This window comes from Abramis brama, assembly GCF_963993115.1.
Source record: "Abramis brama genome assembly, chromosome: 7".
In the NCBI taxonomy this organism is placed as follows: domain Eukaryota; kingdom Metazoa; phylum Chordata; class Actinopteri; order Cypriniformes; family Leuciscidae; genus Abramis; species Abramis brama.
The window spans coordinates 3,758,523-3,776,975 of NC_139969.1; the positions used below are offsets into that span (position 1 = coordinate 3,758,523).

At 36.4% G+C, this 18,453-nt stretch overlaps 1 protein-coding gene across 3 annotated transcripts in view; it reads left to right on the forward strand.

The window, feature by feature from the left end:
* Positions 1–18,453, forward strand: part of mtcl1 (microtubule crosslinking factor 1) — a 79,677-nt gene that overhangs the window by 24,060 nt on the left and 37,164 nt on the right. For all 3 annotated transcript variants that reach the window (XM_084118753.1, XM_084118751.1, XM_084118752.1), the window contains exons 4-5: positions 15,124–15,183; positions 15,532–16,941. In XM_084118753.1, coding sequence (XP_083974879.1) covers positions 15,124–15,183; positions 15,532–16,941 — 1,470 coding nt within the window. The remainder of the gene's footprint in view (positions 1–15,123; positions 15,184–15,531; positions 16,942–18,453) is intronic.

Sequence of the window (18,453 nt, forward strand, 5' to 3'; positions counted from 1 at the left end):
TGTTGAAGTGCGCATGTGTGTTACGTGACAGAAATGCGTCCTTAGTGCAGATTTAAAGGGGTGGTTGATTATGATTTCACTTTTCTAACGTTAGTTAGTGTGTAATGTTGCTATTGGGCATAAACAACATCTGCAAAGTTACGACACTCAAAGTTCAAAGCAAAGGGAGATATTTGCTTTTAAAGAAATCATTTTTTAAGGACTACAACAAACGGCTGGTAGAGACTACACCACATTCCTCCCGGGTTAGTGACATCACCAACCCTAGAATTTACATAAACCCCGCCCCCGGAACATGATTTATAGATTATCAAGACAGAATATGCTAATCAATGACTAGAAGATAACTACATAAGCTACATAAATTCATTAACTAACCATTCAGAAATGTTGTCTACATGTTGTCACTTCTTCTCGAGTCTCTCCATCTTTGTCTGACTCCGGTTTGAACATAAAAGGCTAAAAGTTTTTGACATTTTCAGTGCATGTCTGTGTGAGGTAAAAGAACACAAGCTCTTGAAGCTCCGCCCCCTGTGCTGGGAGCAGCAGCTCATTTGCATTTAAAGGGACAGACACAAAAACTATATATAAAAATATCTGGGGTATTTTGAGCTGAAACTTCACATACACACTCTGGGGACATCAAATACTTATTTGACATCTTGTGAAAAGGGCATTATACCACCCCTTTAAGCACATCCAGACAGACCAGGAAAGGAAGAAGGAAATATATCACAAACGCAGACTCTTTTTCATGGCCCAGAAAATGATAAAAATGTCCTCTCATCTCGTGCAGCAGAAGTGGCTCAGTCAAAACGACATGACAAATGAAATACTCAGAAACCCAAATGATAATGTTTTGACATCACACAGGGGCATGACCTGATTTATTAATAAAGTCACGTAAACACGGTGTGCGTTGGCAGGTGACTGGTTTGCATGTGAACTGGGAAAACTGGTTATTTCAATAAGCTGATATTTGTGAGTTATCAGCTTACTGTTGTGCATGTAAACAATGAGCTCGACACAGCCTAATGGAAGGATTTTAGAGATCTGTTATTGCAGATCTTCCTCTGATGTCAGTATCGCTCTTGTTTTTGTCTTTTCCGTCATGTTGCTCTGACACATCGAGTTCAATCAGAGCGAGCGGGAATAACAGAGCGTGACTGTTTCATTAGTGTTTCGTGGGAGAATCACTGCAGTGTCAGTGTAAGTACACACACTATCACAACACCTCGCTGGCCCAGTGCTGTTGTGATGAACGGAGGTGTTTATAAGACAGAAACACACACTCTGATGTGCGACTGCTTTGGTTTGTGGGGTTGTGTTCAAGCTGGTTCCTGAAATATTTCGGGTTCAGACCTCATAAGGTTGATTATTGTATTATCACCATTGAGTTTTGCATCTTTCAGTGCACGTCTCTATCTATCTATCTATCTATCTATCTATCTATCTATCTATCTATCTATCTATCTATCTATCTATCTATCTATCTATCTATCTATCTGTCTGTCTGTCTGTCTGTCTGTCTGTCTATCTATTGTTCTATCTATCTATCTGTCTGTCTGTCTGTCTGTCTGTCTATCTATCTATCTATCTATCTATCTATCGTTCTATCTATCTATCTATCTATCTATCTATCGTTCTATCTATCGTTCTATCTATCGTTCTATCTATCTATCTATCTATCTGTCTGTCTGTCTGTCTGTCTGTCTGTCTATCGTTCGTTCTATCGTTCTATCTATCTATCTATCTATCTATCTATCTATCTATCGTTCTATCTATCGTTCTATCTATCGTTCTATCGTTATATCTATCTATCTATCTATCGTTCTATCTATCTATCTATCTATCTATCTATCTATCTATCTATCTATCTATATGTATGTCTGTCTGTCTGTCTGTCTGTCTGTCTGTCTATCGTTCTATCTATCTATCTATCTATCTATCTATCTATCGTTCTATCGTTCTATCTATCTATCTATCGTTCTATCTATCTATCTATCGTTCTATCTATCATTCTATCTATCGTTCTATCGTTATATCTATCTATCTATCTATCGTTCTATCTATCTATCTATCTATCTATCTATCTATCTATCTATCTATCTATCTATCTATCTTTCTGTCGTTCTATCGTTCTATCTATCTGTCTATCTATCTATCTATCTATCTATCTATTATATCGTTCTATCGTTCTATCTATCGTTATATCGTTCTATCTAACTATCTATCTATCTATCCATCTATCGTTATATCTATCGTTATATCGTTATATCTTTCTATCATTCTATCTATCTATCTATCTATCTATCTATCGTTCTATCGTTCTATCGTTCTATCTATCGTTATATCTATCTATCTATCGATCTATCGATCTATCGTTCTATCTATCTATCTATCTATCTATCTATCTATCTATCTATCTATCTATCTATCTATCTATCGTTATATCGTTCTATCTATCTATCTATCTATCTATCTATCTATCTATCTATCTATCTATCGTTATATCGTTCTATCTATCGTTATATCGTTCTGTCTGTCTGTCTATCTGTCTGTCTGTCTATCTATCTATCTATCTATCTATCTATCTATCTATCTATCTATCTATCTATCTATCTATCTGTCTATCTATCTATCTATCTATCTATCTATCTATCTATCTATCTATCTATCTGTCTATCTATCTATCTATCTATCTATCTATCTATCGTTCTATCGTTCTGTCTTTCTATCGTTCTATCGTTCTATCTATCTATCTATCTATCTATCTATCTATCTATCTATCTATCTATCTATCTATCTATCTATCGTTATATCTATCGTTATATCTATCTATCTATCTATCTATCTATATATATATCTATCGTTATATCTATCTATCTAGGCTACGACGCAAGTTAGTATAGAAGAATAAACATCATCAGCATGAGGTAGTGGTAAACAAATAGAGCAAGATCAATCACACTTTGGCATTTGTGGTTTTTATGTGTGCTGAAAAAAAGGGGAGAGAGTGAAATGGTAGAATATGGATGCAGTCATGGTTAGGGAAGAGAGGCCAATCTTGCAAATGGACCTTGAGGTGGGTAGTTTTAAATTTTAGTTGCATTAATCAATACGCCGTTTCATGTTGCATTTTTATTGGCTCGTCAGTATCTGTAGGTCGTTAGCAGCAAACACACACTGTGAGATGATCATGATGAATTCTGACAGTCAGTAAATGATCACAGGCTGTCTTTGGTTGCAAGACCGTGACAATAGCCATCTTTAACCTCTCTCACTGTACAATCAAATCATACAGTGTGTACCAGACATTACATTGCATTCAGTGTGTACGTTTGATCAGTTCATGCATTCCCTGGGAATTTAACCCATGACCTTGTATTTCTAATGGCATGCAGTTGCAGAACTGTTGTCTCAGGGTATATTCACACCAGGAAAGTCCGATAGTTTACTTGCTTTGGTCCGGACCAAATACAATGTTGATTTTTTTTTTTTTTTTTTTTGGTACGGTTCGCTTTCACACTGCTCTTTTTGCAAGTGAACCAAAATTTGTGAACAAAACCACATGTGTGCTAAAGTCGTCCATTCATTGGACAGGAATTCTCAAGCAGGGAAAAGCAGGAAGTGCAAAAACAGGCTCAGCATGGAGATATTTCATCATGCAATATTTGTTCTTTTACTGATTTGGTGTTATTCTCTAAAAACACAATATGAAGAAACTAATGAGCATCATATGATACAATGTCATCTATACGATGTTGTAATTAGGATTTTGCGAAGACGAAGATGTGCTGCAAGACGGTTCTGGCGGAGAGAGCATGCTCTTAACTGATAAAGTTCAAACATTATTAAAAACAAGTGAACAGTCAGTAATAAAATAAGAACAAATACACAAATTACAAGCAGAGATAAATACTAAATAACAAAGTTACAAAGTCTAACAGTAGTATTCAGGTAGGCTACAGAAATTATTAAGCCTAAATGTAAAATAACACTATTTGTTCACTGAAGAAATTAAATATAGTTTCATCTTCCTTAAAGTTGTATTTTGTTATTTTATTAATATTAATAATGACACAGACAACAGTAGGAATATTGGGTGTCTGCTGTCACTTTAAGACCGAATGCATGGACTGAAAAAAATTACAAACATCAAATATGACATAACGAGAAAATACTTGCCGAGATGGGTAGACGAGTTTTTAACATAATATAAATGATATATAAATATATATGACGTATATGCATGCAAATATTTCTTAAATATATACATGCATGTGTGTGTATTTATATATACAAAATAATTATACACAGTACACAAACATATATTATTTAAACACAGACTTATTTTGGATGCGATTAATCGTGATTAATCTTTGCCCAGCACTAATTATGACATTTAGAAAAATGTAGCATTGGTGCATGTTTAAATAAAAATAAAAAATAGCTGAGAAAATGAACACGAACATCAGTTTCCATAAAATCACAGAAGTGGGTGTATTTTGTTGTTTGTCTGGACATGTCATCCAGTTTGAAGTGTTGTAAAGCCAATAGTGAGTATAGGCGCTCGCTGTAAACGTCGTAGTCCTGTTGTTGACTTCTGGAGACAGTGATTATTCAGGCCGTTGTCATAGGAACGCAGACAGTAGCTGTAAACAAACGTCTCCATCAGTCTTCACGACAAAGCCCTTGAGAGAAGTTTCATCGTATTTTTGCTTTTCTGGTCCTTAACAAGCCTTTAGCAGAGAGAGACATCGAACAGCAGAGAGTAACCTTGTAGCATTATTAAAAAATGTGTTTGCACATGCTTATGTTATCTTCAGGTGCCAAGGTTACGTGAAATGTGAGGCTGGACGGTAAATATTGACCCTCCATTAGAGACCTGAGCAATTCATTAATGTTGACCGAAGCAGAACACTCAGATCCAGGAAGCATCTCTGTAGCAGCTAATGTTCAACTAAACACAAGGACAGTTAGTAAAGAGAGGTCTATCTATCTATCTATCTATCTATCTATCTATCTATCTATCTATCTATCTATCTATCTATCTATCTATCTATCTATCTGTCTATCTGTCTATCTATCGTTCTATCTGTCTGTCTGTCTGTCTGTCTGTCTGTCTGTCTGTCTGTCTGTCTGTCTGTCTATCTATCTATCTATCTATCTATCTATCTATCTATCTATCTATCTATCTATCTATCTGTCTATCTGTCTGTCTGTCTGTCTGTCTGTCTGTCTATCTGTCATTCTATCTATCTATCTATCTATCTATCTATCTATCTATCTATCTATCTATCTATCTATCTATCTATCTATCTATCTATCTATCTATCTATCTATCTGTCTGTCTATCTGTTGTCTGTCTGTCTATCTATCTATCTGTCTATCTATCTGTCTATCTATCTATCTATCTATCTATCTATCTATCTATCTATCTGTCTGTCTGTCTGTCTATCTGTCGTCTGTCTGTCTGTCTGTCTGTCTGTCTGTCTGTCTGTCTATCTATCTATCTATCTATCTATCTATCTGTCTATCTGTCATTCTATCTATCTGTCTGTCTGTCTTTCTATCGTTCTATCTATTGTTCTATCTATCTATCTATCTATCTATCTATCTATCTATCTATCTATCTGTCTGTCTGTCTGTCTGTCTGTCTATCTATCTATCTATCTATTGTTCTATCGTTCTCTGTTGTTCTATCGTTCTATCTATCTATCTGTCTGTCTATCTGTCTGTCTATCTATATCGTTCTATCGTTCTATGTGTTGTTCTATCTATCTATCTATCTATCTATCTATCTATCGTTCTATCGTTCTATCGTTATATCGTTATATCTATCTATCTATCTATCTATCTATCTATCTATCTATCTATCTATCTATCTATCTATCTATCTATCTATCTATCTGTCTGCAAAGCATTGCAAAGTGTCCTTAAGGTCCTGAAAGGCACTATAAAACTATTACATTATTAAATGTAAAAATGGCTAATATATTTTATCATATTTTAATATGATCTACTCTAAGTATTTTGATGTGGCATTGTCTTAATTTATTTCATTACATTATGAATTAGCTCACAGGAATGAGAATTAGCTCACCTTTTTTTTTTTTTTTTTTTTTTTTCATTATTAAATACAGTGTTTTGGACTCTACCATGATGTTTTGCTACAGTATTCTTTGAAAGGACCCTGCATTTTAAATATCATAGTATGTGAATTTGCTAATCAAACAACTCCCATGGTATATTTCAAAATACCATGGTATTTGAATCCGATCCTCACAGTATTTTTGTAGTAAGTGTAGTGAAGCAGATTCAGAGCAAGTCCAAAGATGTGTGTGTGTTGTGTCAGGCAGCAGATGTCCCGTGTCCTCCCGGGTGTGTGTGTGTTAGTGACTTTGGGTCGACCTCAGTTGTGTCTCTGCTCAGTCACAGCGCTGGACTGCAGCGTCAGTCAGGACAGATCAGCAGATATTAGATATCAGTCAACCTTGATAAGACTCAGTATACGCGAATATCCACATTATTCCTGTGGATACAACTTCCCTTAAGCTGTAAACAATCAGTGAAAGACCATAGCCATATGGACGCAATAATATATATTTTTAAACTGTGCACAATGGCATTACATTATTCTACTCACCCTTCAACAATTGAACATTAAAAGGACATTTAAAAGCGTCAACAAGGTACTTTCAACAGACCATGAATAACCCCAAAACCGTGAATCTTTCCACAGCAAAATCGGACGGTAAAATGTCACTGTGGTAATCTGTATTAACATACGTTGCCTTAATACATTTTTTATTTTATTTTTATTTACTTCAGCATTGCGTGATACTATTTCAAAGCGATTTCAGTCATTTTGACAGATATTTAAATTATATTTACCTGTGAAAACAAACCTGGAAAGAGACGTGAAGATTTGAGGAGAATAACGAGAGATTCTTCGTGCATTCCGGTGAATTATTAATGGCATATACCGTAAATTAAATCGGGAGAACAGACCACAAATGTGCAGTATATGTTGACCTTTTTCATACTATTACAGAGGAATGCAAAAGGAAAAAAAGAAAATAATCACGAGGAAAAGAAAGCAGCTCTTGCCATAGATATTCTTGTTATAACAAGTTAAAATACCAAGTGTAACATTATTCTCATGTTATTCTTAAATAACACATGAAAGAAAACTGACAGCTCATTGAGTCAAACTGACGGATCAGCTTTGTTTGTAGGGCAACCTTATGATTTGAAATGATTCGTTTCAGTCTTTTCGAATTCCCCAAACCGGAAGTGCTTCCCATAATTCAAAACGCAGTAAACTCATCAGGAATAAGGTGGATACAGCGAGATTTGTGCATACCTAAAAATCTCAAATAAAATGCATGGATGTTGGTGCCAGAGCGGCTGGTCTGAGTATTTCAGAAACTGCTGATATCTGTGGGGTTGACAGAGAATGTCCTGATTCACCGGTGTTACTCCTGTCAGCTGAGAACAGAAACTGAGTCTACGATTCACATGGGCTCGCCAAAACTGGACTATAGAAGATTGGAAAAACGTTGCTTGGTCTGATGAGTCTCGATTTCTGCTGCGACATTTGTGTGGTCAGAATTTGGCATAAACAGCAAGAAAGCATGAATCCATCCTGCCTTATGTCAACGGTTCAGTCTCCTGCTGGTTGTGTAATGATGTGTTCGATATTTTCTTTGGGCCTTTAGTACCAATTGAACATTGTTTAAACACCACAGCCTCCCTGAGTAATGTTGGTGACCATGACCATCCCTTTATGACCATAGTGGACCATCTTCTGATGGCTACTTCCAGCAGGATAATGGGCCCTGTCACAAAGCTCATCTGAAACTGGTTTCTTGATCATGACAGTGAGTTCACTAAACTCAAACGGCCTCCACAGTCTCCAGATCTCAGTCTAATAGAGCAGATTTAGGATGTGCTGGAACAGGAGATTCACATCATAGATGTGAAATCTGCAGAAACTGTGTGATGTGATCATGACAATATGGACCAAAATCTGTTTCCAGCACCTTGTTGAATCTCTGCCATCAAGAATTAAGGCAGTTCTAAAACTCACCGGCCACTTTATTAGGTACACCTTGCTCGGTACTAGCAAGGTGTACGTGTACGTGTCGTGTGTATATATATATATATATATATATATATATATACTGTGTCTGTATATATGAAGACTTCAGATGCAAAAGCCTCTAAGTGCAATCTGAAATTTTCTTCTAGAATGATCATTTGCATCAAGCTCGTATATTTAATATATATACACACACTCACCGGCCACTTTATTAGGTACACCTTGCTAGTACCGAGTTGGACTCCCTTTTGCCTTTAGAACTGCCTTAATTCTTGATGGCAGAGATTCAAGATATATAAGGTATATATATATATACAGTACCAGTCAAAAGTTTGGAAACACTACTATTTTTAATGTTTTTGAAAGAAGTCTCTTATGCTCATCAAGCCTGCAGTTAAAAAAAAAACAAACAAAAAAAAAACAGTAATATTATGAAATATTATTAAAATTTAAAATAATGGTTCTCTTTTTTAATATATTTTAAAATGTAATTTATATTTGTGATGCAAAGCTGAATTTTCATCAGCAATTACTCCAGTCTTTGGTGTCTTATGATCCTTCAGAAATCATTCTAATATGATGATTTGATACTCAGTTATTATCAATGATGGAAACAGTTGTGCTGTTTAATATATTTTTTTGGAATACTTTTTTCAGGATTCATTGATGAGTAAAACGTTAACAGCATTTATTCATAAAAACAGCATTTATTCAAAATAAAAACATTTCTAACAATATAAATCGTTACCATCACCTTTTATCAATTTAACGCATCCTTGTTGAATTAAAGTACTAATTTCTTACAAAAAAAATAGTTATTGTTCCCAAACTTTTGAACGGTAGTGTATATTGTTACAAAAGATTTCTATTCTAAATAAATACAGTTCTTTTTAACTTTTTATTCATCAAATAATCCTGAAAAAGGTACCTCAGGTTATAAAAAAAATATTAAGCAGCACAACTGTTTCCAACATTGATCATAAATCATCATATTAGAATGATTTCTGAAGGATCATAAGACACCAAAGACTGGAGTACTTGCTGATGAAAATTCAGCTTTGCATCACAAAAATAAATTACATTTTAAAGTATATTAAAAAAGAGAACCATTATTTTAAATTGTAATAATATTTCATAATATTACTGTTTTTTATTTTTATTTTTATTTTTTTACTGCAGGCTTGATGAGCATAAGAGACTTCTTTCAAAAACATTAAAAATAGTAATGTTTCCAAACTTTTGACTGGTACTGTATATATATATATATATATATATATATATATATATATATATATATATATATATATATATATATATATTAAGGTATATATTGTTGGCCCATATATATACTGTGTATATATATATATATATATATATATATATATATATATATATATATATACACAGTATATTAGTATTAGTATATTAGGGAAATGCACGGTATATCAAAAAATCTGACTGTTTGCTAAAAGAAAACTCATCCTGCTGATTTGAGTGGCAAATTCTGGCTATGTGCAGATTATTTTGGTGTAATGAAGTGTTTTTTGAATGTGGAATAAAGAATGGCTGAATGTTTTCTGCTTCCTCCACAAAGACCTCCTGCTGGATGGCAGATGGAGACGAACCTCACCCAGAGTTTCAGAAAAAACAGATCCTGGACCTGTAGATACAACCTCAGCCTTTCTAAACCAATTGACACATTCTGATCTGAGATTCTGGGACATTTTTTAGGGAGAGAGAATAACCTCTATCTGCAACAAAGACAGATGACTGAAGCTTTGTGCTCATGCTGAATAGAGCGAGTGTTTCCGTTGTGTGTAATTTCATCACAAATGCTTTAACACAACTAAAAGTCCCTCGAAAACACATTCTAGCCTGTATTCACCATCATGGAAATTATCAAACGTTTACATGGAAGAGAAAACACTTTTCTGTGGGTGTGATTGTAGGTTCAGATATTCTTTGTAAAGCTATTCTGGAACAATATTGCTTGTGAAAAGCGCTATACAAATGCATTTAATTGAATTTATACCATTAAAAACCCCTATTCACACCAAAAGTGAAACAAAAAAAGGCTAAAAGAATTGATCATGAATTATCCATCAACTTGTTCATTTGAATATTTAGCAAAAAAAGAAAAAAAATATCACTATGGTACAGTGTTTTTTTTTTTATATATATATATATATATTCAAAATCTTGCAAAAAAAAAACGCAGCACACTAGAACTAACACGGCAGATCAGTTGATTTACACACTAAATACCTTAAAAACATGATTTTCTACTTGTATGCTAACTTTAAGTCATGTCTGTTTGGGTAGAATATGAAATCATAAATATATTTCTGTATTCATTGTAATATATCTAAGCTGTTATAGTGACTGTTTCTGGAAACAGAAAAAAAAATCCCTTTTGTTTTGATCTGTTTCCGTCATCCTGATTTAGATGTGTGTGCGTGTGTGTGTGTGTGGGGGGGGGGGGTGGAATCGGAGGACGGGTTGTGATCTGATTTGGGACGAGGCCAGACAGCAGGATTAGTGGACTGTGATTATCTAAGCCTGAACGCACCACTGTTGTGAGCACTACCTGTAATGCCTCTATCTGATTTTCTCTCCTTGTACTACTCAACCTTTTTTTCTTTTCACAAGAACATGCAATATTTGTGTTACTCAGAGGTTGCTCTATACATACTCTACCGTTCAAAAGTTTGTGGTTGGTAAGATTTTATATTATATTAAATATAGTCTCTTCTGCTCAACAGGGCGACATTTATTGGATCAAATATACTAACAGTGATATTGTGTGAAATATTATTATAATTTTTAAAACAACCGTTTTCTATGTGAATATAGTAAAATGTAATTTATTCCTGTGATCAAATCTGAATTTTCAGCATCATTACTCCATTCTTCAGTGTCACATGATCCTTCAGAAATCACTCTAATATGATGATTTGCTGCTCAAGAAACATTTATGATTATTATCGATGTTGAAAAAAAGTTGTGCTGCATATTTTTGTGAAAATAAATATTGTCAGGATTTTTTGATGAAGAGAAAGTTCAAAAGAACAGCATTTATTTTAAAATAGAATTTTTTGTAACATTATAAATGTCTTTACTGTCACTTTTGATCAATTTAATGCATCCTTGTTGAAAAAAAGTTTGTATTTCTTTAAAAAAAAGTACTTACTGACCCCAAACTTTTGAACAGTAGTATATAAGGATAAGGATACTTTTAATTATCAATCTATGTTTCTTAAATTTCTCCAGAGGAATAAAAATAAGCACACGTTAATCAATTCCTTTAAAATGAATGTGGATAACAGCTCAGATCATTTGATCTGGGTGAAATTTGATGTGAAATGTCGGCAACACTTTATTTTACAGTAAGTACAATTACTTACAACTAACCCTCAACCAAACCCTAATCCTACCCTAACCATATAGTAAGTACATGTAGTTGCTTAATATTACTCAGTACTTAAATATATAATTACACTGTAACAATGACACCTTAAAATAAAGTGTAACCGAAATGTCCATATTGACGTAATTATAGAATTCAGTAAAAATCTAGATTTTTCTCTATAAAATCTTATTACTAAAGGAGACACAATTGAGATATTTTTCGTCAGTTTGCAGTAGCAGAGTACAGGCGTGTTGTGATGCCTTTCCAAAATAGATAATCGTACAAATATAAGAAGGACTGACTCCAGAATATCATATTCTTGTCCCACGTTTGAATTGTGAATATTTGCTATGTGTTCCTCTAGAGCAGATGCGTGGGATTATCGTTGCAGATGTTTTGTAACTGTATTTGTGTTTGCATGCTAGCGAGGGCTGGAGAGAATTAGGCTGAGAGTATTTTGCGCACTAATGCATTAAAACAGTTTGTGTAACATGATCAGTGTGTGTGCATTACTTGTGCTTAGACGTTGCAGTCTTTCTGGAAATTACAAAAGTCATTGCCACAATGCTGGTGTGTTCTGGTTGGTTTCCAAGGCACTGCAAATGTAGATTTTAGCATGTTTGGCAGTTGTGCAGTTGCTAGAGTATTCTAGAGGGTTCAGTGCATTCAAGGGCCCTATCCTACACCCGGCGCAATGCAGCGCCAAGTGCGACACAAGTGTGTTTTGCTAGTTTCAGCCCGACGCAGTTATCATTTTCACGTCCTGCGCCATGTTGTTTAAATAGCAAATGCATTTGTGCGCCCATGGGCTGCTGGTCTGAAAACGAGGTGTGTTCAGGCACATTGTTGGCGCGTTGCTATTTTGAGGCAACAGAAATAGACTGAGCCATTGACCAACTGAAACCTGGTCTAAAGTCAATGGCGCAATATTATTATTTTTTTGTTATTTAAAGAGCGCGTTAGTAATGTGCGCCTATAGGCGGGTCCACAACACATGTACACTCTGCATATTACACACACAGGGACGCACAGCAGCACCCAAACATGCCAAATATTTAAAATAAAAGGATTACAATGTAAAAGATTATTATTGTGTACATAAAGATATGGTGAATCCGGCTTGTCCCGAAGATGTTCTGCTTGCGCACTTTTACCTCGCGCACGAGCAGATCCGTTTGCGCTCTGGAGACGCGTTCGGTCTTTCCACTATCAAATTCCGTCATGTAAATAGCGAATCCGCCATGGCGCGAGCGCAACTGGCATTTAAAGGGAATGGGAGATGAGACTCTGATTGGTTTAACGCACGTATATCCCAAAACACACCCATTACTCATTAAGAGAATAGAGACAACCCTTTTAGACCATTTTTCCCGTCGTTAAACTAGCAAAAGTGGATTCGGACTCACCCTAAGTGAACTCGCTTTAGACCATGCGCTTAGATCGTTAAAATTGGGCCCAAGGTATTCAAACATATAAAACTCAATGCAAGTCGCTTTGGATAAAAGCATCCACCAATTGAATTAATGTAAAATGCAAGTGTAAATATACAGCTCTTGTCAACAAGACACATGATTTGAGGAATCATTCATGTCTGGTCCATGAGTTGCACACTGAAGTTCAATAGTTTGTCTGAGGAGTAATAGTAGTAATAGAGATTCTTGACTTGAGTTTGTGTGGCAGCTAGTGGTGATGACTTCATTGGAGGGTGTCTGAACGTGAATGGGGGAATTGTGAACTGTAAATTGTAACCATATTGCAGACTCAGCCAAGCCCACATAAAAATCACCTCATCATCTCATCTCCGCCTTTGTTTTGGAGTTGTATCTAGGTTTTCTCTCACTCTGTTGCTGTGTTCACTCTGTTGCCTGTACCCATCTCACACTTTCCATCTGTCTGGCCATAAATGATTCAAGCTAGCGCAGCCATCAGCAGCAGCTATTTAAGTTCAGCGAATGACTCAAGATAGACCAGCAGTAAGCAGGGCAAAGTTTACCTAGTACTTACATTTTTGATTTAAGTAAGAGCTCATGTGCGGTCAGCCAATGATTATAGCAACATAATTGGATGTGTTTATTTTTCTGTTAGCTTAGCTACCAACACATTTACTGACTAACTTGCTCAGTACGATTCTCTTGAAACTGTTGCTCTGCCGTGACAGTAGTTGATCTGAAGGAGAGATGATCGAGACGGTTCATGCTAATGTGTGCGCCTCTCATGCCAACACTGAGAAGCAACTCATGTGGTTCATTCGGCTTGATTTCACCCTATATGTAACAACCTGAAAATATATTAAACTTCATTTGGTTACACTTTATTTTACAGTGTTCTTGTTACATGTACTTACCGTAGTAATAACAGTAAATTATGCATAATTATATGCAACTAACCCTCAACCAAACCCTAATCCTACCTTAAATCTATAGTAAGTACATGTAGTTAATTAATATTACTCAGTACTTAAATGCATAATTACACTGTAACTATGTCACCTTAAAATAAAGGTTTACACATGTTAAAGGTAAGTACATGTAACATATGTAACAAGGACACTGTAAAATAAAGTGTTACCCTTCATTTTTCAGCAGATTTGCTGTTCACCATATTATTACTATTCTAGTCCAGTCAGCGTGCTCTTGATTATCATTAAGTTTTCAGGCCACAGCCATTTCTTTTAATGTTTAATCCTTGGTAATGTTTGGCTACCATCTTGTTTTTTTCCTGATTCACATATGCTGCATTTCATTCAATTCAAAATCAAAATTTCGAAAGAACGGCACTTCAAGTTGAACATCCATCTTGAAAACTGGGAAAACTGGGAAATCCCAAACTTTGTAGAAATCCCAAACTAGCATTGTTTATTCTCTGCATTTAAGTTTCCAGATTTTCTTTTCTTTTATGTATTACTTGTGTCATTTTCTGAGATATAAAGAAAGAATTCGGCTTTGAATGCAACGCAGCTGAGTTTCATTCAAAGGTCTGCCATAAGGACCAGCACCTGTAATTCACTTAATAATAATAATTAAGCTTGATATGATATTCAAAATTGATGTTGTGATCAAATTGGATGCCGAAATGCTTTTATTCAAAATGAATCATTTATTTACAAAAGCTTCTGTCTGCCCCAGTTGTTCATGAAGGTTACCAGTCCTGGTAACTAGGGTTGGGAATTAAATATTGCAGTGATATTTTTCATTTGATTACAATTTCTGCACCTGAACTTTGTTCAGTTGTATTGATTTGTGCAATACTAATTTGTTTATTCGTACTTATTTTATTATTGTTTACTTGTCTTTAATAATGTTTGATATTAATATTTGTTAGTCTAGTTGTTTTTGCTGTGTTTTTTTTTTCTTTTTCTTTTTTTTTGTTGTTAAAACCATAGGAAAAGGTTAGTGTTCTTTAGGCTTTTTATTTTTCATAAAAATCAGCTGCAACAAAATGTTTTGCCAAAAGACACAGAAATATGATTGATATTAATGTTTAACTAAATATTTTTTACTTGACTGGAATAAATCAAAACTGGCCAATCCAATCCTACTGGTAACTGAAATGAAGATGCACATTTTGTCAATCTACCTTGTCTAACTTTGCTCTTGTTGTCTTTCAGACTGCTCTGCGGAGGAGAGGCAGTAGAGAAACTTTCAAAGATAAGAAGTCTTTAACTCAGGTGTGTACAAACAAACACAGAGATCAATTCACAGGCCTTATACAGAACAACACAACACAAATCTAAACTTAAAAAAACTCCCAGACCTATGAACTCTGAAACATTTTTACTGAAAATATTTTGCCCCTTAAAAAGCATTTATTTAGATATTTTCATTTTTGTATCCATTTTATGTATTCACTAAAGCACAATTTGTACCTGTTTATTGCTACTATAAGATCCATATTTTCATTCAATGTATCAAAAATTGTTCAAACTAATTATTAAATAAAATAAAATAAAATAAGTTTGTTGATTTACTAAATTACTAAAACTGCCTTGTACATTCACATATTTCTTACTTTTCAGGAGGACAGTGCAGATCTGCGCTGTCAGCTACAGTTTGCCAAGGAGGAATCGGCCCTTATGCGTAAAAAGATGGCAAAAATTGGCCGTGAGAAGGATGAACTGGAACAGGAATTGCAGAAGTATAAATCAGTATACGGCGATGTGGACAGCCCTTTGCCCCTGGCGGAGGTGACCGGTGGAGGACCTCACACCACCCGGGAAGCCGAGTTACGGTTACGGCTCAAACTGGTTGAAGAGGAAGCTAACATCCTTGGGAGGAAGATTGTCGAGCTGGAGGTTGAGAACCGTGGCCTCAGGGCGGAAAACGAAGACCTACGCTGCCAATATGAGAGGGATTGCTTTGGGCGCGAACCCTTCTCAAGTGTTCCTACCTCACCGTATGGTGGCGATGCCCTGGAATCTGCAAGCGAATTGCGACGGCACTTGCAGTTTGTTGAAGAGGAGGCAGAGCTGCTGCGTCGCTCCATTTCTGAGATTGAGGACCACAACAAACAACTGACATCCGAGCTCAACCGCTTCAAATTCGGGCCTAGCCAAGCCGACCGGGAGTCCGAAGGAGCTGAGGGTGGAAGTGCAGGTGCAGTCAAACCTGGTAACGGAGGAGGTAATGGTTTTTCGGGAGCAGGGAGTGGCGCCACACTCCAGGAGGAGCTGAAAGCCGCAAGACTCCAGGTCAACGAGCTAAGCGGGAAGGTCATGAAGCTTCAGTACGAGAACCGGGTGCTAATCTCGAATATGCAGCGCTGTGACCTGGCAGCACACTTGGGAATACGCACTAGTAGCCCTGATGTGGATAGTGATCCCGGGCGTAGAGAAACAGATGAGGATGAGACTGCCAGGCTTCTGCTGCTCCACCCTAAACGTGAGGGTCCTGTTGGCGGGGAGAGCGACTCTGATGACTTGTTTGAGAAGACAGCCACGTCTGGATTCGCCAGTGGTGAGAAACCCTCAGATACTGGTGAGCTGGGAGTGGCTGAGTTGGCCCAGCGGAGACGGGAAGACCGAGAGACGCTCAACAACGTCAGGCGTGAAGCTGAACGGCTTGGAAAAACAGTGGACCGGCTCATCACGGATACGGACAGTCTGATCCGCGAAGGTCATCTGGTAGTCCTGGGAGGGGATCTTCTTGTGGAGGGTTCAGAGTTCAGGGGCGATGGAGACTCTGCCGAATCGAAACCCGACTCTCAGGTGCTGGATTCGGTCAACACCCGCATGAGGGCTTTCCGTACAGAACTCCAGCAATTCATGGACAAAGTGGACCACCTAGGGGAGGGTCTACGGGATCGTGTCGATGACCTTTCCCCCATGCCCAACCTCACTGAATCTAGCAGCTTCCTTTCCACCGTTACCTCCATGTCAAGAGACTCGCCCATCGGCACACTGGGAAGGGATCTGGTGACCGACTTCCAGGTAGGATATGTGTAACCCGACCCTTCATCTTTATTCAGTGTTTGCAATCACATGACATGGCGACTTCCTTTTTCCTTTGCTGCTTCCTCATTTGAAAGTCCCTTTTTGAGAATGCATACACCTTTGTATTAATTCTGCATCTTCATGTCCATATACTGCCAGTCTTGAAAGTCCTGAATGCACCACAAAGGAAGCTATTCAACTAACTTTGGCTGGCATGATTTGTCAACTCAATGTATATGTAAGGCAAAACGAAATGTTGAGGGATAGTGAAAATTCTGTCATCATTTACGCCTCATAATTTTCTTCGTTCTGCAAAACACTCAAGGTGATATTTTAAGAATGTTTCAGCTGTTTTTGTCCATATTATGAAAGTCAATAGGATCTAAATTTTTCAAGCTCTAAAAAAGACGTAAAGGTAGAGTCCAAATTAATTCATATATTGCGACTGGTATGTTCTAACTCCTATGATTTGTGGTCTGTGTCACTGTATTTGATGTAGTCTATGTATGCATGAGTTGACCATGAGTTTCAAAATCAACAAAGGCATATTTTTTTATCATGCAAAGTGATATCAGTTGAGTCATATAGACACCTTTATGTCTTTCTTGCAGCTTGAAAGTTTTAAAAGTTGCATTGACAAAAAAAAATCTTAAAATATGATCGACTGTGTTGTTCAGAAGAAAGAAAATTCTACAATTTTTGAACGACATGAGGGTGCGTAAATAATGATGGATGAACTATTCCTTTATAACTCTATAAGTCAAGCTTTGCTCTGGATGCATCAATTGAATGTAGACAGTAGAAGTAAACATTTCCTTCACTGGTAACACTACTTCCTATTGCTAAAGTTTGATTTCATCAAGCTACGACTGCAGGCATCCATGCAAAACCCTAAATAAGTTGTCTCTGTTCTCTTACCCATGACAAAACTCATCAGGGGAAATGGAAAGACTTGCTTGATGTGTGGAGCTGTAGGCAGAGTATTTGACTTGTAAAGCTGGTTATCCAGTTGCCTTGTTTTACATCAGTGATACGTCTGATCATTTGTTACAAATTATGTGTGAAAAAGATCCATGTGAAAGATTAATGGGAGTTTTGTGAGAAGAGTAATGTTCTGATAGACCTGCTCTGAGATTAATGAGACGGTAAAATAGCAGGAGACACAACAGAAGACAGAGTTGGTGAGATGTTTGTGACGGGTGCTTGCTTTTTTAAATTCGCTTTAAGATTAATAACCTCAGCATAACATACAGCTTAAATGTAGGCAGGTGAATAGGGGTGTAACGGTTCTCAGTATAAAAATCCAACCGTACTGTTCTGCACACACTTGCACTGCGGTTAATCTCAAATCTGATGACGCATATATAAAATATATTGTTGACAATAACAATGCATAAAAAAGAAAGATAGAGTTCGGCTAATGTATGTTTCTGTCAATGCATACATATTCTGGCTTCTCAATATGTTACAACAGCGATGATCAAAAAAAAGTGGACAAAACAGTCACTC